Source organism: Trachurus japonicus, chromosome 12, assembly GCF_045865225.1.
Source record: "Trachurus japonicus isolate A0001 chromosome 12, Traja_1.0".
Classification (NCBI taxonomy): Eukaryota; Metazoa; Chordata; class Actinopteri; order Carangiformes; family Carangidae; genus Trachurus; species Trachurus japonicus.
In genome coordinates this window covers 23952267-23975254 of record NC_140918.1, presented here as the reverse complement: position 1 = coordinate 23975254, position 22988 = coordinate 23952267, and the positions used below count along the sequence as shown (strand labels likewise).

The 22988-nt window shown below is 41.5% G+C and overlaps 1 protein-coding gene across 1 annotated transcript in view; it reads right to left on the bottom strand.

Moving 5' to 3' along the window:
- The window catches only part of igsf9a (immunoglobulin superfamily, member 9a), a 65748-nt gene that overhangs the window by 29464 nt on the left and 13296 nt on the right, over positions 1-22988 (bottom strand). Inside the window, exons 2-6 of the mRNA XM_085793894.1 lie at positions 16245-16339; positions 15891-16094; positions 7648-7794; positions 3738-3886; positions 1274-1385 (exon numbers count right to left, since the gene is read on the bottom strand). Coding sequence (XP_085650020.1) covers positions 1274-1385; positions 3738-3886; positions 7648-7794; positions 15891-16094; positions 16245-16305 — 673 coding nt within the window. The 5' untranslated portion in view covers positions 16306-16339. The remainder of the gene's footprint in view (positions 1-1273; positions 1386-3737; positions 3887-7647; positions 7795-15890; positions 16095-16244; positions 16340-22988) is intronic.

Genomic DNA, 22988 nt, shown 5'->3' with positions numbered 1-22988 from the left:
TTCATCATGGTGTGAGATTTGAAAACTCAGGAAATCATTGAGAAGTTTGTCAATGTGAGGGAGGGAAACTGTCAAAAATAACCTTTTCAAAAAAGAAAGAAAGAAAAGTGAATTATAACAAATGTAATATCACACTGTCTTTGGAGACTGTGCTGTCACATGCACCACTGTAATCACGGCTCTACCACATGACATTTATCACTCGGCTCTGTCGTGCCAGCTGCCAACATGTGTGCTTATTGCAAAGAGCTAATAAAGGAGGACACATGTCTCATGTATATATAACCACATGATCTGTGCTGCTGTTATTACAGATAATCTGAAATGCTCGACATACTGTATATATGCATGGGCGACAGTTTAGGGTTTACTTAAGGCATTTTAGACCGGCTTCATCCAGATCAACTATTAGTGTATGATAATCCATCCATGTGGCGACGATTTGCAAAAACGCAGCCAAAACCTCAGATAAGGGCAGTGTGCTCACGCGATGATTATTGTTCAAAATGTAACCAGTTAATGTATGACATTTTAAAATAACGTGAAACTTCCAGAAGAAATGGGAGGCAAATCTGAATTTTCCCCCTCAAGCACGGCGCTCCGGAAGAGTCCTGGCTCTCCGGAGAAAATCCGCAGTAGGAGTACAAGTAGGAAGACATTAAGAAGTCAGCAGTGTGTCGGTGTAATCCACTGATGCTCAGAAGAACATTTGCATATTCTGTGTTTGTCCTCAAACCGGACAACACATTCAAATATCCTGAAAACTTCTGTGAATGTGTCGAGGGACTATTAGGAGCTGTAAATATCTTATTTTTGACCAATTTTTGTTTTCTTCAGGAGGAAAATTCTTTGAAAAACATATGAATTAATAATTTGTGTGGATTTTCATTTAGAGACTTTTTGTGTACATCAGCTGAACGCTTAAAAAGCCTTAAGAATGGAGCAAAACATGAAGCTTTATCACGATGGGGTGATATCTGGCCTCCTATCATGATATGAATGTTATCTTCACAGGGGAAAGAATGCAAGTTAAATTCAGTTTGAGTTTTCCTTACAACTCTGTCATATGATGCAAGACAGAGAAACAGAAATGTAAATTACGGTGGCTCGCAGCCAGTCAGACACACAGACATCACAGAGACGGAGGGAACTGGCAGGCGGGCGGGCGGGAGGACAGAAAGACAGAGAGACAGAAAGACAGAGAGACAGACAGACAGAAAGACAGAGAGACAGACAGACAGAGAGACAGAAAGGCTGTCATGCAGCAACTGACCTTTGATCTTCACTTTTGTCACGCGAGTCACGTTTCCCTCGGAGTTGGAGGCGTGGCAGGTGTACTGACCTGCTGACTGCATGCTCACTGCTCGCAGAGATAAGGCTCCCTCCTGGTAAATATGATGTGACAGATAAAGTGAAAGGTGGACGCATGAAAACAACACCTATAGATACATATTATATTAATATGTGGTACATGCACCGCATTCACAAAATGTCCAGACTCCATTTGCTCACATTTTGTTATGATGCAGCCTGATATGATATGATAAAATAAAAAGAAGTTTTGTGTGTGTGTGTGTGTGTGTGTGTGTGTGTGTGTGTGTGTGTGTGTGTGTGTGTGTGTGTGTGTGTGTGTGTGTGTGTGTGTGTGTGTGTGTGTGTGTGTGTGTGTGTGTGCCTTTCATGTCCAATCAATTGAATTCTCCACAGCTGGGCTCCAGTCAAGTTTGAGAGGGATCTCAACGATGATCAAGAGAAATGTCTAAATTTCAAGTGTCACGGAAAATTGTCTGAATACTTATGATGTTTCAGTTTTTCATTTCCAATGCATTTGCTCTAATTTCGCCTTGTCATTATGAGGTAGTCAGGATGGACTGGCATGAAGCTGCAGCATGACAAAAAGTGAAATATTTGAATACTTTAAGGATACATACATTTACTGCAGATACTGTAGATATCCAGAAAGTAACAGATACATATTAGAAGTGATCCTGTGCTTCTTACTTCACCATCTGACACTACTCCTCTATATTTATGATTTCAATATTTAACCAAAAATCGAAATTAAAAAGTTTTTCAGGTATTAATTATTTCAAGTTTAACAGTTACTCTGCTTCTTCAGGACAGTGTTTGATTGATCGTGACCACTTTCACTCAGTCTCGTTGCACAGGAGAACATGACTTCATCATTTTCAAAACTTTCAACCAGTAAAAAGAGAGAAGACTTAAATGAGATAGAACCACTAAAAGGTGTTTGGATCGGATCCTGTCAGTCAGTATCTGATTAAAGAAAAGAAAACATTTCACAACCTTTACAACAGGAGCACACAGGGCTTTTTCTGGCATCAAAGGGTAAAACCTCCATAATCACCTTGTGATTCAAGTGTTCTGAGAGCAAAGTGGATATCTGCACCGCCTCTTGGTTCTGGTTTTCTTTTTTTTTCTTTTTTTAGGTTTTACTTAATCCAGCCTGCAACACAACACTTTGGCCAATCATTGGTCTTTTCAGCGAGAGGGAGCATTCCTATTGGCTTATCTACTAACGCAGATGTGCGACGTCGTCCCTTCAGATAGACACGTGTCAATATCGGTGAAGAGATGGGTAGAACTCGCCTGTCTATTGAACTGGAAATGAGCTGTAACATCTACTTCACAGTGGATGGTTGAGTAGGTAAACTGAATAAAAATATAAATGCAACATTTTTGTTTTTGTTTTTATTTTTATGAGATGAAATAAAGATCTAAGGGGATCTAATGGGTTTAGATCTGTTAGTGAAGGTTTCTCCTTTGCAAAGACTCAGTTCTCCCAGCTGACAGGTGTCATATCAAGTTGATTACAAAGCCCCATTATCACCCAGATGTGTCTGGGGTTTGTCACATTTAAAGGTTGCTTTAAAATGCAGAGTTTTAGTCTAAAATAAACATTTGTGAAGTGTGTGATTTTTTGTGTTGTAAGAGTATTTTGTGTAACTACAGCCTTATGTGGCATGACACACGCTTTGCACAGAGTTGATCAGTCTGTTGATTTTCAGACCCCTCATCTTTAATGGCTGTGTAAGGTTGCTGGATATCGTCAGGAATTGGAACATGTTGTGTGTGTGTGTGTGTACAGATGGAGACGGGTTCAGAGGGTGACATGTCTAGTGACACACAGGCCACGCATGAACTGGGATGTTTAAAGCTTCCAGGAATTGTGTATATCTCACCGCAACATGAGACGATGGCAGCAGATGAATGGGATGATGATTTCGTCATCGTCACAGTGTTATCTGCATGTGTGTTTTATGCAAATGTCTTGGATCTTTTATTTCAAACCGTGAAAAATGGTACATAACCTTCTGCTAACTCGTGTTGCGTGGTGTTTCTGGCTCCTCTTTTTCTAGATTCCTGCCAACCCCAGTTTTAAAGATGAAACCAGTGTTTCCTGTCCTTTTTGGCAGAGACTTTGTCATATTTTTTGATTCTTTTTTTCTCAACTCTGAACATTTTAGATAATTATATTTAAACAACTGTTCAAATGACATAATATCTAATGAAAACATATTAAACAAAAGTCAAATACTATTAACAATAATTAAGATTTGTCACTAAACACCTGAGTTCAACTTAAAAATATCTCTGCCTCCATATAAAATTACTTACTAATATTACAGATACAATAGCTACACATATAATGGCTGTTAAGATTAATCCATATATTCAGTTTATTATATATGAATACATTTAATACTTACACATACCTGATCTTTTGTTCTTTGAATCACACTGCCATCCTTAAGCCAGGTGATGGTTGGAGGGGGGTTGCCATTGGCAACACAGAGAAGAGAGAGGTGACCTCCAATCATAGTCTCCAGTGCAGGAGGCGGGGCTTCTGTGATAGTGGGTGGAGCTGACAAAACAATTAGATGAACTTTTAATAGGATGCATCTGCAGAAAGACACAGCTACACCGGAGAATTGTTCTCTCTGAAAAGAGTTATAATATAACATGTGTGTCAATAACAGTGATGGCATATGGAGCCTTCCTTTCAGTAGCAACATAGAAATCTAAAAGATCCATTGTTTCACACACAGCAGCAGTAAGAAAGAAAACTATAGAGAGAGAGAAAAAAAAGAATGGACCAAACAATAAGGTTGTTCTCATCCCTTTTTAAAAAATCAGTTTATATGTAGGCTACCATGACAGCAGCTTGGCCTCATTTGTTCAACAGCAGCAGCCTGTGTGAAGTTTACTGACATTAACTTACATTATTATTTCACATCTAAAAGTGAAGATGTCAGATCTAAATGCCGTCTTTCAGATCTGCTAACATGAACATGTTGTTGCCACTTACAAGTCTCAGATCTCATCAGAGAGCATACACAGAGCCTGTTAACATCTGCAAAGACATAAACAAATCACTTGCAGCCTCAACACTTCGTTACAATTTCTGTAGTCTTTGTAGTATCTTTATTGTAGCTTTGTATGATAAGCAGTTTGGTATGAGGATTTGAAAATGTCTTTTTTTAACAACTAATTTATCTATAAGACTAATTGTTGTTTTATGTATTTAATTATACACAAGATGTTTTGTTTTGTTTTTTAAGGAAGAGATCTGGTGAAATTACAAAGTTAAAAAAGATACAAAGAGGCTTTGCTTGTATAATAGATTTAGTTGCACACATGCAGGAGGGTGTTTTTTTCTTTTATATATATATATATATATATATATAAATATAGCTATATATATATTTTTTTTTTTTTCCTTCATTTTGCTGTCCGTTTTGTGGCCTGTGAAGACCACTGACAATCTCACATGTTGCGGCTGAGGTGCAAACAATAGGATGTGAAGAGTGTACCTGCAGGGCATGTCAGTGAAGTTCTATCCAACGCCTCAAGTACAAAGTCGAACTCTATTATAATTCTCATCTCTAACCTGACGCTCACACAGACCAGCTTGGTGAAACTGTCTCCCCTGGCTTTGATCTCCTGTGTGCACTGATACGTTGTGCGTGGAGCCATAGCAAAGGTTTTTCCAAATATACTTAAAACTTCAAAGCACAAAAATAATGATCCGTTTTTCATATATAGATTCATTATTTAAAGCTGTCAATACGTGTGACGATAACTCTTGAGTCAGAGATGATTCTTTCCAAATACCGGCGTCAGGAAAGTTTATACGGAATGAATAGTCCAAATTACTTGAACTGTCTTGAGTTTCAGACAGATATATCTTGAAAAAAAAAGTTTTGTCATGGAGTGGTTTTTTCAAAAGTTTCAGTTTAAAGAAGCTCCTGACAAGAACCAGTGCTTTACGGAGCAAATGAAATCCAAGACTTTCTATGGGGAATACAAAATAACTCCACAGTAGGTTCTCACAAATGCTAAATGTTAAAGAGACAGACATCTTAAAGTCTAAAAAAGCAATACCATGTTAGCTTGTTGAACAAAGGAGGAAACTTATCTTGGATTTATATATTCATGGGCTACAGGGCATCTCATCTCCTAGCAACACCAACTCTCAAATGTCAGTCACTAGCTGCCATGGGAACACCTACCCAGAGCCCTGAAGCGTTGAGGCTATTTATTTAAAATAAGATAAAATTAAATTTAAAAAAACAATCAAATAAAGAAAACAATTCTCTTTTTTGGAAAAAAATAGATATGTGCAATGCCTACACGACAGTGACTCACTATCAGAAAATGACAAGGTGGCCCGGCCTGGATGGAGCTACATGATTAGCTTGCTGCTGCTGCTACCTGGTTAACTTGACACTGAAATTGATTTTAACAAGGGTTGTTTGCTGCCACTGGAGACAATGAAGCTTGAGGCTGAACTCATAATGTTTCTGATAGAGTGCTATACGCAAACAGCTGCTAACGCTAACGCCAGCTGTGATAGCAAAACTTTTGAAAATCTCCTTTATCAGACAGGTGGCACTGAAAAAAAAAAGATTCAAAAAAGAACTTTGTGTTTAAACGATATAAAATTGTAGAATCGTGATTCTAACTTGTGTTTTTTTTTCAAAAAAGGAAAATCCAAGGCACTTTATTTATACAATGGCTAGCCTATATCAAATAAAACATTTGAGTGGGTTACAGCCCACGCGTTTTGGCAGAAGCCTTCTTCAGGGTGTAACCCTCAGCATGCTGATGCTGGAAAGGTTAAGAGGATCATGGGAACATGGGAGAAAAGTGAACATGACCAGTAGATGGCCACCAATTATTCAACCATGAAATTCAGAGAAAAAGAAAAAGAAAAAGAGAAACACCATGTCTCTGTAACAATGGAAAAGAATTACAAAAAATGTTGTAACAAAAAAGGACTGAAATCAATGTTTTCATTTAAACCTGGATAGGTGGTAACTTTCATCTGATAAATATAAAAAGTCTCCCTCTGCAACAGTCATTTGAGTTTATTTTTTTGATGCTTTCTAGGCCCTCAACCATAAGTGAGCCCGGGTTGTTGTGATGTGCTTCTAAAAAATGCTTAGCCATTGGATAATCGAAGTTTACTTTTGATTTTGTTCCCATGATCCTCTTACCTTGCCAGGTGATTCCAATCATCCTATCAGGAGCACCAGCATCCTGAGGGTTACACCTTGAAGAAGGCTTCTGCTGAAACGCGTGGGCTGTAACCCACTCAAATGTTTTATTTGATATAGCCATTGTATAAATGAAGGTTTTTTTATATTATTGAAGAAGAGTGCCTTGGATTTTTCTCTTTTGACCAATGTTCCCACCAAAGAGCACCTTCGTCACATGTTTTGAACCTTCTGAGCACTCTGGATTTTGTCCTTTTTTTCTTTGTGTTTTTTTGTTTGTTTGTTTTTTTAAGTATTTTTTTTGGCTTTTCGTGCCTTTATTGTTCAGTAAAGACAGGAAATGGGGAGGCAGAGAGAGGGGGAATGACATGCAGGAAAGGGCTGCCTGATGCGGGATTCGAACTGGGGCTGCCTGCAGTGAGGACTGTAGCCTCTATATAAAATACAAATGTGTTTCAGTCTTGGGGGTTAAAATGTGGAATAAGCTCAGTGATGAGTTGAAGACATGTACCGGTATTCTTTGTTGAGTTTTAAGAAAGCCTTGAAATGTAAAATAATGAAAAATTATTAAATACAGTAATGATTACTTTCATCTTATTATTTTGTACTGTTGATATTCTGGGTAATCTAATTTCATAGAGTATAAAGGATAGGCAAATATAAGCCTTGGGCTTCAGCCTATTCCCTTTTCGGTCACTGTATGATATTTTCTTTTTTGTGTGCGTGTGTATGATTGTAATTGTGTATAACGTGCTGGCTAAATTGTTCACGCAAAATGGTTGATTTTGATATTGTTGTATGACCGAAATAAACAAATTTAATTTATTCTTCCTACTGCATCACTCGACCCCCCTAACTTATATTTAAATAATTAAACAATAAACAAGACTAACAATTATGCTAAGGTTTGACTTTTATCTGGCATAATTATGCACTGTTAAGGTAAGCTATCCATGCAGATTTCCTATGTTCTGACTGAAAAACTGGGAAATGGCCATCATCTGGACCAAATATTATTTAATGTTTAAATCCTTGTTAAGTATAATCCACTTTGAAAAACAGCTATAAAGGCATGTAGCACACACACACACACACACACACACACACACACACATATAAACCTCACCAGTTACAGAAAGCAGAGTCCAGGTGCCGTTTCGCAGCTCATCTGTTGGTTTATCCAGTAAGAGGATTCGACACTCATACAAGCCCTGATCATCCAGTTGCAGGGCCTGCAGCCTCAGGGCAGTGATGCGTACCAGAGACACCCGCCCTGCAGAAACAGAGTGCAGGCACAGAGGTGAGAGGGCTGGAGAGAGAGGCCGTCCCCAGGTGATGCTGATTTCACTTGTCATCTCTCAGGTCTGAGCTGTGTGTAACTGTTGGAGGGTGATGCTTTGTTAAGCTGAAAAAGAACATTGTCCTCAAACGTTGCCTGAAACAACCACACACACACACACACACCTTACAGAAAGTCAACACATTCACACAACAAACTTGGAAATGTGATCGAATGAGGTGACGGCTCCCTCGAGAATGAGAGTGCAGCTCGCAACATCAACCTTTATCTTTTCCAGTCTGCAGCCTCACATCCCTCTGTGTCCATCTGGTTTTCACACCTTATCAGACAATCAGACAGACAATTGTCCAGTGACCTCGCATCGTGGGACAGACGGGCTGAAAGGAAACTGTCAATGATAGCATAATGGGGGGACACGGGGTCTTCTCTCTGCACGTAAACAGCAAACGTGCTGCAAGTGTGTGGAAGCCTCAGTGCCACCGGGCTGTGTGTGTGGTGATGGTAATTATTAACAGGATCTGACTTCCTGTGGCAGGGAGGGACGGTCCTGACAGTCGAAAAGAACCAGGAAGCTGGAGTCAGGCATGCTGGCAGCGATAACACACCCTATTTGCTTTTCCAAGCCGCCAGAGGGGACTAAATCCACAGGGGGGGGAAGAGGAGAGGGGGGGGGGGTTAAAGTAGAGCAAAACACACATCAGCATACACTCTGGGGATTAGTTCATTTCAAAATCCTACCCTTTGACCCCTGGCAGTTTTTTTCTCCCTCTTTCATGTTTACTGGCGGCTCAGAGTGATATAGGTCACCGCAGCACCTTACTGTAGAGGATAGGTAGTGCTGATGCAGGGATGTTATGGGAACATGACTGGGAGTTGTCATAGAGAAAGAAAAAAGGGGAAGGGTGGAGGTAGAGGAAGAGCATGACCTAATGCCATGACTGCTGCCATGTGGAAAATGCATGATTTCCAAAGATTTGAATGTGAGTTAAATGGAGTGTGAGTCTGGGGAAAGAAGGTAGAACACAGAAAGAGCCAGAAAAAAAAAGAAAAAGAAATAGGAAACCGTGACCGTTTTGCCTCGTAACACACATAGGCCAAGGTCTCACTGCTATGTCTCGTCTGTGAGTGTAAAAACAAGGGCACACATGCATGCAGCTCGGGATTCAGTCTGCTCTCTGTGTGCAAACGAGTCAAGAGCGTGGTGACCTTAGGTAAATCTAGCTTTGCATTGCTGATGTCAGAATATGACGTGTCCCTTTTCTTCCCTCACTGCTGCACCAAAAAACAACTGAAGGTGTTACATACAGAGTGGTTATCAGAATCTCCTCATCATTAGTGCTGCACATAAATCAAATAAATAAAGTGAACCCTTACAATGATCAATGAATGGCAGTTCACACTGTTTATTATCAACATTTTATATTATAATGAAAATAGAGAGGTTTCTGTGCTGTAGCTCATAAACTGAATTATTGACTGTATACAACAGAATAAGTTACAGCACTGTTATTTAGTTTTTTGTATTATTCGATCCATTGCAAAGGTTTATACTATTGGGATAAATATACTATTTTCCATTGGCTTTTTGTTTTAATTAATGCTGCAACATACTGTGATGTGTAATATCCACAAATAAAACCTTTTTTTTCTCCATCTCTGTAGTAAAAGCTTGAAAAAAAACAACCTTTTTCTGATACAACCTGGCAGTGTCTCTGCCCACAAACACCGGCCAGGTCCATTAATGCTAAATATTGGTTGGAGCTGGTCTGGTCTGCACAGAGCTCTGACCTCAACCCCATCCAACACCTTTGGGATGAACTGGAGCACAGACTGTGAGCCGGGGTTTATCACCCAGCATCAGTGATGGTACTCGCTAATGTGCTCTTGGATGAATGAAAGCAAATCCCTGCATCCCTAAACCCTAAACGGCAGTGGAACCCCAGCAAGAATAGATTTTGTTTTTGCTGCTAAAGAGAATAGGGTTCCAAATAAATAAATAAAAAAATCATTATGAAGCATTGGACATAATATAGTGCAAGAAATTTGCATTAAAAAAAATTGAAAACGGGAGCGACCCAGTAGCTGTCTAAGGTGCATTTCAAGTGAGCTCAAATGCCCTGATCTTGACTCTATTAGTCATTCATCAGCTTTTCCTGTCTCTCCTCCCTGGCCTGTCCTAACCACAAGAAAAGATTAAAGAAAAAAACGTAAAGCTCAGCTGAAACAGTGACTGATCTTACTCCATAGAACACAATGCAGGTAACTGAGTAAGGGTGCTACAACAGGGGCCTGAAAATGATACTGACAGCAGGTACAGTAGAAGCCCCACCCCCACCAACACCACCACTAACCCCATTCATTTTAGGGGCTTTTACACCCTGCCCCCCACCCCCTCCCCATACACTCTCAGGTGGCAGGGAAACACTAAACCGTTCAACAATGAGACGAAATCCAACTCCTCACCAATGAAAAGGTTCAGTCTGAACCGAAAAGTCAGCTTTCAAAGGAGAGTTAACAAACTGTCATCAGCGAGCAGCTAATTAAAAACCATTGTTACATTACTGAAGATGGATCATGGAGTGGTTTGACATGAGAGTCAATATACAATATTAGATCTTCTCAAAACTACCTTTTTTTCAGCATTTCTTCAGCTTCATTGTGTTTTCTACTTTGTACATCTTACAGCTTCACTGTTTTTGTTGATTTCATTCCCTATTTTTGGCACGGACTCTTATAAAATGTTTGCAGGTTTCCAGTCTTTTCAGGCAGGCCTTTGACTTTGAAGGCTATGTTTTTTGGTGTGTTCTTTTTTTTTTTGGGGGGGGGGGGCTCCCCCCGGCTCCCCCCTCAGTTTTATTCAGAGTGAAGGATGCACCGGAGCTATTGATTTTCTTTCTTCTAAAATGGATGTGTAGCATTTTGGAAATTAGGTTTTTAAATTCTAAAAAAAAAAATGTCTCTTGGGGAATTATCTGGAAAGTGTCTTGTTTGGTTTGACAGGGCTCTATATGAAAAATTATTTAAATTCGATACCATTCTGTGCAACCTGGGCGTTTATGTCCCTGAGAATGTGATATTGACGGGCAGGAAGCCCACATCGCCTCTCTGAGATGTCGTCAGCTCTTGGCGCACTGCGTACAGGCATTCAGGTTTCAGTTAGAGAAAGAAGCAGATAAGGTTTCGTTCCTCGCTTGCTTGTTGCTCCATTGAGCTCCACTGTGTCATCGTTTGAAATTTGAATTGAGAGCTCTGTCCCTTTTAGAGGCTGAGGCCTACTCACTGCTTTAACGAACACGTGTAATCCCAGTGCAAACTCTCCTGTTTATCCATGTGGAAAAGGAAGCATATTGGCCACGTTTGCTGCGTATGATGTGTTACGCCTGCACGCGGTCTGCTCTGGACGATTGTGATGGGATTTACATGGAAACATTGGATTTATACAGCTGTATTTACTTTTTATGGAGTCAGCAGCTGTATGGGCGCGGAGGGATTTTCTATCTTGTGCACAGAGCAGACGCTAATCCTTTGATCTTTACTGCTCTATTACAACAAATACATTTAAACCCTTTTAGCTCTAACACTCTCAAGGGAGCAATCTGAAGAAAATCTAATGTATCTCACACTTGGTGCAGCTACACACACAGTTGAAGGCAATGGTTATTGATGGAGGACATGGCCTGCAATCAGAAAAGTTCAATTTTTATCCATTTAAGGTGTAAAGGAAGCAGGGGGTGGGGGCGGGGGGTGGTGGGGGACACGGTTATGGATTCTGAGTCCTGAAGCCAAACTGTTGAGACACCTGAGAGCACTCACGGCCTGAGGAGGTGAAATCCACACCGGCCGCTCCATCACTTTAACGTTAGTTTCCCATACTGCACCTGTTTCTTCTCACACAGGCCGGTACCTGTGAGAAAGCTTGACCAATCAGCATCAGATTGGACAAAGCTTTCTTTTCTTTTCAAACCTTTTGTCTCCACAAAGAACGGCAAGTATACCCGCTTGTCACCGGAGAGCCATGTGATTAGCATACCTGTCCTCCTACTGAGGTAGCTTATCTATGCAAGGTGCTTTATGGCTGAGTGAAGTGTACAAAAAGTGTAATTCATGGGCCAAAGGGTGGACAAATTTAGGGTTTTTACTACCAGTATATTGCTCTGCCTCTGCTGAAACTAACATCCAGTGTAATGAGGTGTGACATCACCGTACGTTGAAGGATTGTCTTCAGAGTCAGCGACAAAAGGCTACAGTCTTTTATGAGCCCGGGCTGGAATTAAAGTCTGCACCTCTCCCACTTACGATAATTCATCAGCCAAGGTTCACCCTGACTTTATTGCTATGTAAATGTCTGTATCATATTTCCTGCTCGGCACGGGCGAGGGAGTGGCGTCCAACTCAAATGAGAAAGGCCTGAAAGCAGGTTCCGATCCTTTGACAAACACACACCTACATACACCAATTACTGCTCCGAGCAGTACAACCAATGAATCTGTGTTGCCAAACATTGTTTTTGGATTTAACTATGTACAGAACAAGGTTATGTTATCATTCTTTGACAAATTGCATCACACTCACTTTCAATTATGGTCTTGTTTTTGTAGCCAGGTATGTCTTATTCCTCTGAGATCCACTGTTGTCAAAAAAGTATATTAAAAAGACATCAGCTGCACTGTTCCTTTGACTGTAACCATCACGGACACTGAAGTTTATTTTGAGTCAATACGACTTATATCATCCTGATGCTGTAAACACACAGCAGCACATCAATTGTTATTAATCCACAGCTAAAAGAGGTCCATAAAGAAATGCACAACTGGCTTACAGTATGTTTCAGTAAAGTGAAGACAGAAATACACAATAGAAAATTAAACTATATTCTGTGAGACATTTTAAAGATGTATGTCTCCAGCTAGGAGCCGGGGCTAGGAGCCGCAGTCAGAACAGAGAAGTGAGGCATGGAAATACAGAGAGAGAATAATGCATTGCTGATTTTGGTCTTTCATGGGATTTTGGGACTGTAAGAAAATTTTAGAAAAACACCAGCCTTATCCTTTAATAATAATAATTTACCCAACGGCAACCTCTGGGGCTGAAAAGTGAAACCAACAAGTAGGTACAAATAACTGCTCCCATGTTAAACTGAACAATTTTACACACAGATCATCATGTGCACAGCCTGGTCTCTATAGCAATTTGCAAGGGGTTACCATGGAGTCAGGCATGGCCAAGATGGTACAGTAGCAGCTGAGCAGCCAACTCTAAACTTCAAACAGCTCCAATGCAACTTGTGGGTGATGTCATGGCAGATCAGATGTATTTATATAAAGCCTATGAATTTTCCTCTATAGACATGTGCTGTATGTCATTATTATTATCTGATCTGAAATCTCAGTTTAGATTAATCCATCGATTTCCCCAGTTGCTGTTTCCAGGGTCAAACCTCTGCTTTTCGGCAGTAAACACAGTGAATACTTTCCTCAGGACCTCAGTAAGGTTGACATATAAGAAAGCTACACAAACTCTATGAGCTGGTGATGAACCTCTCTACAGCCTCTCTGTGGTACGTATTATTCCTGTTGAATTCTGTGTCATAGCAGCCTTGAACTGAAGTAGAATTCATAGATAAAGATGTATACGCACCAGGGACAGACTGGCCATAGGGCAACATGGGCAAATGCCGACCGAGGTGGGCGAGTAAAGATGCAACCGTGCTGATGTGGCCGCATTAAAAAAAAGGTCAGTCGGGGCCAGCTGGTTTACGGCCAGCCAACTCTAAAAGATGGTAGACACAATAGTGCAAAGAACCAGGTGTAGTATAGAGCTCACCTGGTAGGTTAGCTGTCCCTATAATCCAGAACTTTGTTGCAATCTGGATTCAACTCCACCTAGTATTGTGCGACTGTGGTGATCAATGCGTTTTCTTTTCTCATCTTCATTACTGTATGATCACTGCTCTAAATATATACAGTATATATGTTTGTGTAATGTGTGGCCTCTCTCTGTAAAAAATGCCAGGGCCTCTTTTTGGTGCCAGTCCGTCACTGATACGTGCACGTCTATCAACATTTTTGCATTGTGCCACTAGACTAATCTTCATATTCCTCTTTCATTTCATTTTGTTACTTTGACGTTGGTGAAATAGTCCAAACTCCATCCAATGGATATACGCCACATGACTTATTCATCGGTCCATAAACATTTCCTCTAAAAAAAATCTACCTGACATATTTGGTATCTTTGGAGACTTTGGGTGCTTCACTAGAATTTTAAATCAGTTTGTGTGGGTTTGAACAATGTCTGGCTACACCGCATGACTTTGTAATGACTGATGCAACAGTGTGTAAGAAGGGTTTAACAGGTCAAATCCTTAATTGTTTAAGGAGTGCATATTAAGTGACATGTTGATTGCTGATATTGACTGTCAACGAGTGTTCACATTGCTGAAAATAAATAACAAGATTAACTATGTTTATCTTGGTAACCGTCTGCCCCAGCTGAATGTTAAACAGTCAGGATTATTTTACTCTTTAGAGATGCATTTTTCTTTCCGAAACTATTCTTTAGTCAGAACTATAACATGGTGCCCCTGCAGAAACTCAAATAGCCTTTAAAGAGGTTGATAGGTTGAGTTTCTCTTCAGGCAACTGCGTGGAAAAGGAGAAAAACAACTTTGACAAAAGGAAGATGTGAGCCACCCATAGATGCTTTCTTTTTTGTTCACATTAGTCCCATTGTTTGTGACTTTAAAGGATAACAGAACCTACACTAAGGTATTCTTGGTCCATTGAGGATCTGTTTCCCCACAGACTCTCTTTGTTCTCAGAGCTGTGGGCAGAAAGTGCACAATAGATGATGATGCAATGCGAGAGTTTCAGCTCCTTTAAAAAAAGTAGCTCCGCCCGAGGCTGGTTTGAAAGGCCATCAAGGTGTGGTGTTGAATGTAGTCTGAGACCCAGATACCAGTTTCATACTTTTAGATGAATAAACTTGGACTGGAGCATAAACAGCCCTCACTGTAGTCATTTTCAAGCTGAGCCTTAAAGTCTTCATTTGACCGTGGAAAATGATTATAACTTTGTTGAGCCATTGTCGTCAAAATCATCAATGTCAATGGGAGAGTTCATCCTCAGTTCATGCAGATATGTCTTGAGAGTTGGACACTTCCACCCATTAACCTTTTTCCAGCAGAACCAGATAACTAACTTTGATAACAGTTTGGGTGATAATTGTGACAAAGGCATGTACATTTTACAACTGTATGTGGATGTTATTGTGACATGTCTGTTAATTGTCTTAAATGCTGTAAATTTCTTGCTACTTCCCAGTTGAGATACAGTATGCCAATTAAAATATGACAGTATGATAACAAGCTGTAATTTGCTGGCATGCTGATACTTCAGGTTCATCTTGAAGTGGTGGTTTTCTGCAACTTTTCTAGTCACAACTATAAACCTCAGCAAACAAATAACAGAATGTGTGCAAAAGGACAAACACACAATAGTTCAAACCTGGTTGATTATGGTCTACTAATGGCAGAGGAAGCTGCCTCAGGTGTGAATTATAGCAATCATAGTAAATGGTATGGGTGTGTTTAAAAGGACAACGGGGAGTTTTGGAAAAGCAAAGCATTTCCACACTACATTTATGAGCCTCCGAGCACCGTGAAATTCTTTGACCGGTGCAAGACAGACTCATGTTTTCATTCATCAAGAATTAAAGTCAGAGGTTGGAAGACGATCACATACTGTCGTAGTTCCGACCATAAACTGAGATTTGGTGGCGTTATTCTCATGACTCGCCACGAAACCGAAAGTAAAGAAACGCTGGTCGGCTCGCCCAGCATTTCCACCACCACTAATAATAACAAAATAATGATAGAGACAAAATGATAGATTTATCTAAAACGGGCCCATTAACAAGTGTGGGTAGCGGAGATTCATCCACATTAATATGAGACTTTTTTATTGTTGCGGAATTTTTCGTTCTGCCGATGGAGAAACTCCTCGTTGTCCCTTTAACATATAATTTCAACAGCTGAGTGTATGCTGTGTATTGTGATGACTGAAGCTCACCTTCATATTGTGGATGGACCCGAGGCGCATAGGATCCAAACTTTATCAAGACGGGAATGTCGAGTCCCTGTCGAACCCACTCCACCACATGCAGCGATGCAGCGGTCACAGCAGCTGGATCTGATGGAGGAAAACTACACGCCAGCTCTACGGCACCTCCAACTTTCCCACGCACGTCCGGACTCACACCTTCAGCAGCTGGCGCTGGATTATCAGGAGCAAAATGACAGTTACTTTACTTTTCAACAAACATAATGATCAATATAAACAATGGTGCGCACAATATCTTGGAGAAAATGAGCTGACAATAAGGATGCAAAAATATTTTTTCAGTAAAAGAATGGAGATACTTACAAAATAGGCAGAAAGCTGCCATCATAGTGAAAGTCTGCAAATGTGATCTTGCTGGCCCCATATCTGTCACTCATGCAACCTGCAGCATGTTCAATCTATTGGCAAAAGACACACAATTGTCACAATCACATTACTTCCTTGGCTGCACGCAAGAAGACAGCCATCTGTGACAGATTTCCAAGCTAAGGGATACAGCAGAGCTGCCGCTTCTGTCATAATTTTACAGACGGGGGGAGAGGAGCGTTCAGATTTTATACAGCTTTCCAATAACTGGAATTCATCCCATATCATTACACAAATGGGCAGAGCTGCCTCTGCTGCCAGAAAACTCCCTGGCCTTATATCCCTTTCTGAAAGTAAATGTCATAAATGTCACATAAATCTTCTGAGAGTCACGTGTAGAGTGACATCTAAGTGTTTTATTTAGAGCACATCAATGAAGACATTTGGCTGGAGCAGCCAGGAGACTCAGCACTCAAAGACAGAGATAAGCTGAGCTGATGGCAGGCGTAGGCTGCAGCAAGGTGTCCAGGACTGCAACTTAATGTCAAGACAGAGTGGCTGATTTGATCCTGCCCAGACAGCCCCTGCTTCTATTTTATCAAATGTGTTACTGGAGGGAGGATATCAACATGATGGGTGAGATTTTCAGATACACACTTGGAGGCATCTATCCTGTTTACCACAGTCACTCTCCGCTATTGTGCAAAATCACTTTCTAAATCAGTAAACATCTCACATACTGCAAGGTAGCAGCCCTCTAATGAACTTTATGTCTCACTGGCTTTGGCCCACAGCTAAAATGTCTCAAGTTGCTAAGATAATTACTGTACATTAGACACAGACTCATAATCAGCTCTAGAGCCAAAGTGGCTCGATTTCTACACTGTTGATGCTTATAACATACTGTAACAAGAAAAAAAATGCAAAGACAGATTACGTAAAAGCAAGCACTGCAAATCAGCTATAAAGAATTAAATATTTCCAATAAAAACTCAAAATAAAATACAAATATGCTAAATGTGAAATAGGAATGGAGTGGGTTTGCACTTTGCAGTGTGTACTACACCCAAATAAAGGGCAAGGGCTGAAGTTAAATAGCACAGAGATACTATAGGCACGCGTTGAACAGGGATACACACCTACAAGGACAAACATCAACAAGTAGGTCAGATAAGAGTCAGAAACTCTGTTCAGAATGTAGTATGTTTACACTGGTGCTGATAAGACAACTATGCTTGTCATTTTAATCAGGACTATGCAACGTTGAGCAGGTTAATTAAGTTCTTCAGAGTCCGCTGTTCAGTCCATTGTGATCCGATCGTATAGAAAACCAAGTAAGGCTGTAGCAGCGTACAGCGTATCTAATTCATATTTAGTTTATTTATTCTTAGAGGGAACAGTTTAACCCCAACTGGTGCCTTTAAATTGGGGTGCACCACAATCCCGCTTTTGATACCAGGATAATACAATAGAGTGGTAATATAATATAAAGAAGCTTAGCGAGTAACTATATTTATTCAAGAAATGTCACAATCTTTTCAGTCCTTGTGAATTGCCCGCAGTCATTTTTTTTTTTACGTTTGGTATTTCCATTTGCATTGACCCATTTTGCAGACCCAAAATGAAAATTTACCCAGAATGTCTTGCAGGTGAGTGACATCGCTACAGTTCCAGTGCTGTAGGAGACCTCCATGTACTGTAAGAACTGAGAACTACATCCATTTAAAAGGTGCGAGGAGAGCAGACATACACAGAAAATGCAGTTTAACCTAACTCTGCAGGTCACACAAGTCTGTGAGCAGCAAAACAAACTATATCTGGCATTTTTCATCATTCTGTGAGCGTCCGTGATCCGACGTTAAGCTGCAGACGGCATGAACCCGTGAACAGCGGGGCACAGTGAAAGGAGTTAGTTACCTCGCTGAGAAGTTGAAGGTGTGCAGCCTGTTGCCCGCAGCTCTTGATCGAACAGCTCACTGCGGCTGCACCTTCTTGTTCAATTACTCCCTGCAAGATGAATCCACTGTCATTGACTACTGTGCGGTTTGGTACTGTAGATGCATTTTTGATGGACAGTAGTGCTAAGCTCACCGAAAAACTTACACTGACTTACAATACAAGTCGACATGGAAAGTGGAATACTTTTAATATGAAGCTGAAGTAGTAGGAACTGTTTAATTAATAAAAGCAACAGACACTGAGTTCATAACAATTCAGTGAGTTCAACCATTCAGCAGTAGATAGTGGTTTAATAGAATTTCATTTGAATGAAAATGTGACATTTTCACTTAAAGTTCGATGTTAAGGTACTTGTACTTTAGTATTTCTATTATAACTCAACTCCACTACATTTTCTGACAGCTTTAGGTAGGCTACACGTTACTTTTAAGGTAAAGATTTTACACCATGGTTCAAATATCTTACAGAAGAGTTGGTGATACTATGCAACCAATGACAGTGGATTTGACATTTTTAGTTGTAACTAAGACTGTTCGATATTGCCCAAAAATAAAATCCAGATATTCTTCTCTCAAAAAACGATTTCAGATTTTTTTGTGAAATGACAAACTATTTTATGTGTGCTGTTTGTGTCTTTTTAAAGGGATAGTTCCCCCAAAATTGAAATTTCATTCATTATCTACTCACCCTCATGTGGACTAAGGGCTGGGAGAAGTTTCAGAGTCCTCCGTGGCTTCTCTGAGTTACAGGGGGTCTCGGCGTAGCAGTGCATGTCCATATAACGGTTGCAAATGGATACCAACTGTCTTTGTAACAAAAAGACACACCAAAAAACATCCAAATATCTCCATGCTGCTCGTATGTAATGTCCGTCTTGTATTGAGGCCCCGAAATGCGAAATTGTCCTGAAAAAAATTAAATAAGTCTATATTTCAAGCTTGTTTTGTAGTAGAAGCTTCTCGAAGCTCCTCTTCCCGGTTCGTCCAAATGTGACGAACCGGGAAGAGGGTTAGTTAGGTTAGTCAGTTCCATTTGCAACCGTTATATGGACATGCACTGCTACGTCGAGACCCCCTGTAACTCAGAGAAGCCACGGAGGACTCTGAAACTTCTCCCAGCCCTTAGTCCACATGAGGGTGAGTAGATAATGAGTGAAATTTCATTTTTGGGTGAACTATCCCTTTAAATGGACCTGGAGTCTAATAATAAAGTCCATCTAAAACGTGACGTCAACCGACTGCCTTCCACTGATTGGCCTGAGCATTGTCACCAGAAGAGTTGCAAGTGTGACGTCCGACACGAGAATCAAACCCACTAATTTTTTGACATGTTGTTGTAAAGTAGCAGGACATGAGAAATGCAAAGCACCCTCCAGTAACAGTAAATGTCCTTGCTGAGCTGCCACAACTGCAGCGAAGCAGTGAGACGTACCGAGGCACTGACTAAATAAGGTAAAGCTCACGCTGCCATTTGCGTAGGTCTTGATGTTGATGGACACTTTTATTCCTCACGGTACGGCGGCAATGATGGAGCCGCACACAGCAGGACAGAAGTAAACAATGGTTGGCAGAGGTAAAACAGCTCCAATGACAGCTCATAAAAAAAGCATATACCAGAAAAAAAACAACACTCATAAACCTTGAATAAGAAACAACTTGCTAACTTTTCAAATATGAAGTTAGAAGCTGCAGCTCACATCGTGTCAGAGAGGTATGTGCTTCTGTAACAATTGCGCAATGTCAACATCCTCACACACAATGCAATACAATCTGAGTCTATTGTCTACTCTGGAATCAGTTTTTCTCTTCATCCCATAAATTCATACCTTGCAACATTATGACTCAGAGGCAACAGCAACATGCACAGAAACAATAGCATTACTTGAGACAAAAACAACGTCAAAGCTACTGCGCATGAAAAGAAAAATAAGTAATGCTCATATGGAAACTAAAGGGCCCTTTATGTTAGGAACTTCTCCTTTGTGCATATCTATCAAGGTTCATAGGATTTCAATCTTTGACATACAAGATAAAAGGTCAGTTGTAAATAGTGATCTTTATACCTTCCTGAAAATGAACAGTGAGTGTGCCCTGGTTCCCAGAGCACAGCCCATATCTGCTGCTGCTGCTGCTGCTGCTGCTGCTGCTGCTGCTGCTGTTAATGCTGCTGCTGCTGCTGCTGCTGCTGCTGCTGCTGCTGCTGCTGCTGCTGCTGCTGCTGTAGCTGTAGCTGCTGCTGCTGCTGCTGCTGCTGCTGCTGCTGCTGCAGCTGCTGCTGCTGCTGCTGTAGCTGCTGCTGCTGCTGCTGCTGCTGCTGCTGCTGCTGCTGCTGCTGCTGCTGCTGCTGCTGCTGCTGCTGCTGTAGCTGCTGTAGCTGTAGCTGCTGCTGCTGCTGCTGCTGCTGCTGCTGTAGCTGCTGCTGTAGCTGCTGTAGCTGTAGCTGCTGCTGCTGCTGCTGCTGCTGTAGCTGCTGCTGTAGCTGCTGCTGCTGCTGCTGCTGCTGCTGCTGCTGCTGTAGCTGTAGCTGCTGCTGCTGCTGCTGCTGCTGTAGCTGCTGCTGTAGCTGCTGCTGCTGCTGCTGCTGCTGTAGCTGCTGCTGCTGCTGCTGCTGCTGTAGCTGCTGCTGCTGTAGCTGCTGCTGTAGCTGCTGCTGCTGTAGCTGCTGCTGCTGCTGCTGCTGCTGCTGCTGCTGTAGCTGCTGCTGCTGCTGTAGCTGCTGCTGTAGCTGCTGCTGCTGCTGCTGCTGTAGCTGCTGCTGTAGCTGCTGCTGCTGTAGCTGCTGCTGCTGCTGCTGCTGCTGTAGCTGCTGCTGCTGCTGCTGCTGTAGCTGCTGCTGCTGCTGCTGCTGCTGTAGCTGCTGCTGCTGTAGCTGCTGCTGCTGCTGCTGCTGCTGCTGTAGCTGCTGCTGCTGCTGCTGCTGCTGCTGCTGCTGCTGCTGCTGCTGCTGCTGCTGCTGCTGCTGTAGCTGCTGCTGCTGCTGCTGCTGCTCTCCCTATCCATGAGGCCTTTATGGGATCTTTCATTTCATGGCTGGGACAAAGTCTGAACCGGTGAAAAACAATTACGCAGGCTGTCAACAGCTGCTGCGCTTGTTCCAACACACTCCCATGCTTCAGCAAACAGCAGAGCATACACAGATTTCTCCACAAAATCAAAGTTAAGTCAGGAAGAATTCTCAATCGGCTGCTCGTCTGCTGATTGCAGCCTATTGGCACATCAACCTGCTTCTATCCTCCGTCCCTCACCCGTGCGACTTTATGCAAAGCAGCACAACACAGAGTTTATCCTGAACTTATTAGATTTGAATAAGGTATTGAGTGTCTGCTGAGGCTGAGCCAGGCATGCCAAGGTAAAGCTTCAACATTATGATTCTGTTGCTTCTCATATTCACACTGTGGGCGAAGATGAAAGAACAGCATGCGCACATACACACACACGGACACACAAACACACACTCACACGCAGACAGAGACAGACTCACAGCAGTGACTCTTGCCTGTTTGGCACATAATGAACAGATGCTCAGCATCTTCTCATTCTTCGTCTACTGCCTCTTGTTAACTCATACGACGGGCGACAATAAGGAGCAACAACCTTGTAATGATGTTCGTGCCACTGATTAGAGAAATATAACCAAGCCTCTATTCAAGTAGTGACAGCTATAGATGAATTAAATGTTGTTTATAGTCTTATCGCTCTGTCAAGGTAGGACTTAATTGTCTGGCGAAACAGCGAGGCAATAAAGTGGAACAAAAGTGGTAAAAAAAAAAAATCAATTGTGTGAGAGAAAGGGAGCACAGAGAGTGTGGCAAACACAGCAAGGAGAAAGATGAGAGGCGACAAAATCTCTTTAAGCTGCAGGACATTTTCTGTCATTAAATCTGAACCAGAAAGTGAGAGAGCTGCCAAACAAAGCGGCCTGCCCAGGTGAAACACTCAGCCATGGTAACACAGATGGTCTCTAGACATTTCCCTCAGACGTTATCCTTCCTTCCTCTGACAGTCAGGACATGCATAAACATAAGCACAGTGACAACTTCCACACTCTGGAAAATGTTTAGCGCTGTAATAAATGAGCCAGTGGCTCACAAAGGAAAGCGCCATGTGTCACGCAGATTTATCAGCTGACAGAAATAGAAATGTCAGAGACGGGCATGCTGCTGGAATTCTGTGCCGTTGCTGGTTTCATCTACATAAACGGAGCAATGGGGAGCGGCTGATTAATTGTGACCGAGGCACAGTAACAGATCTATCAGCAGCTCTGTCCCCCTCTTCCACTTGAAACCAAAATATAAAACGGCTCCTAGTCAATGTTTTGCTTTTTGTTCAAATTCCATTTCCTCCTCACAAGTGTTGCCATGGTTCATGTTTGTCTGGGTCTATGCTTGAACCTTCCTAAATACAGGTATTGATTTGTACATGTATCCTTTGGGGAATGTGAAACACGATGATTGGTCAGGGGGTAAGGACTGTGTCGAGGCTGTTTCTGCCAGGGAGCTAAATAGGACATTAACATCTGAGCACAGTGAATGTAACAAGGGGAGAAAAAGTTAAATGTTTAATGCACTGTGACCTTGTATTAACGTCTTTGTTTTGAACTTTGAGCTATAACAAAATCATAATGGTATAAATACAAATAAAGTCACTGACTGAAAACCCTCTAACTAGGCTACTATTTAGAGGTTCTTGCACTGCACTCTTTTTCAACCAGACACCACCTTTGCTAGTTGCCAACGCTGGCAGCTAGCATGACAAGTATCCCAGTGGGAAATGGCAGCCATGG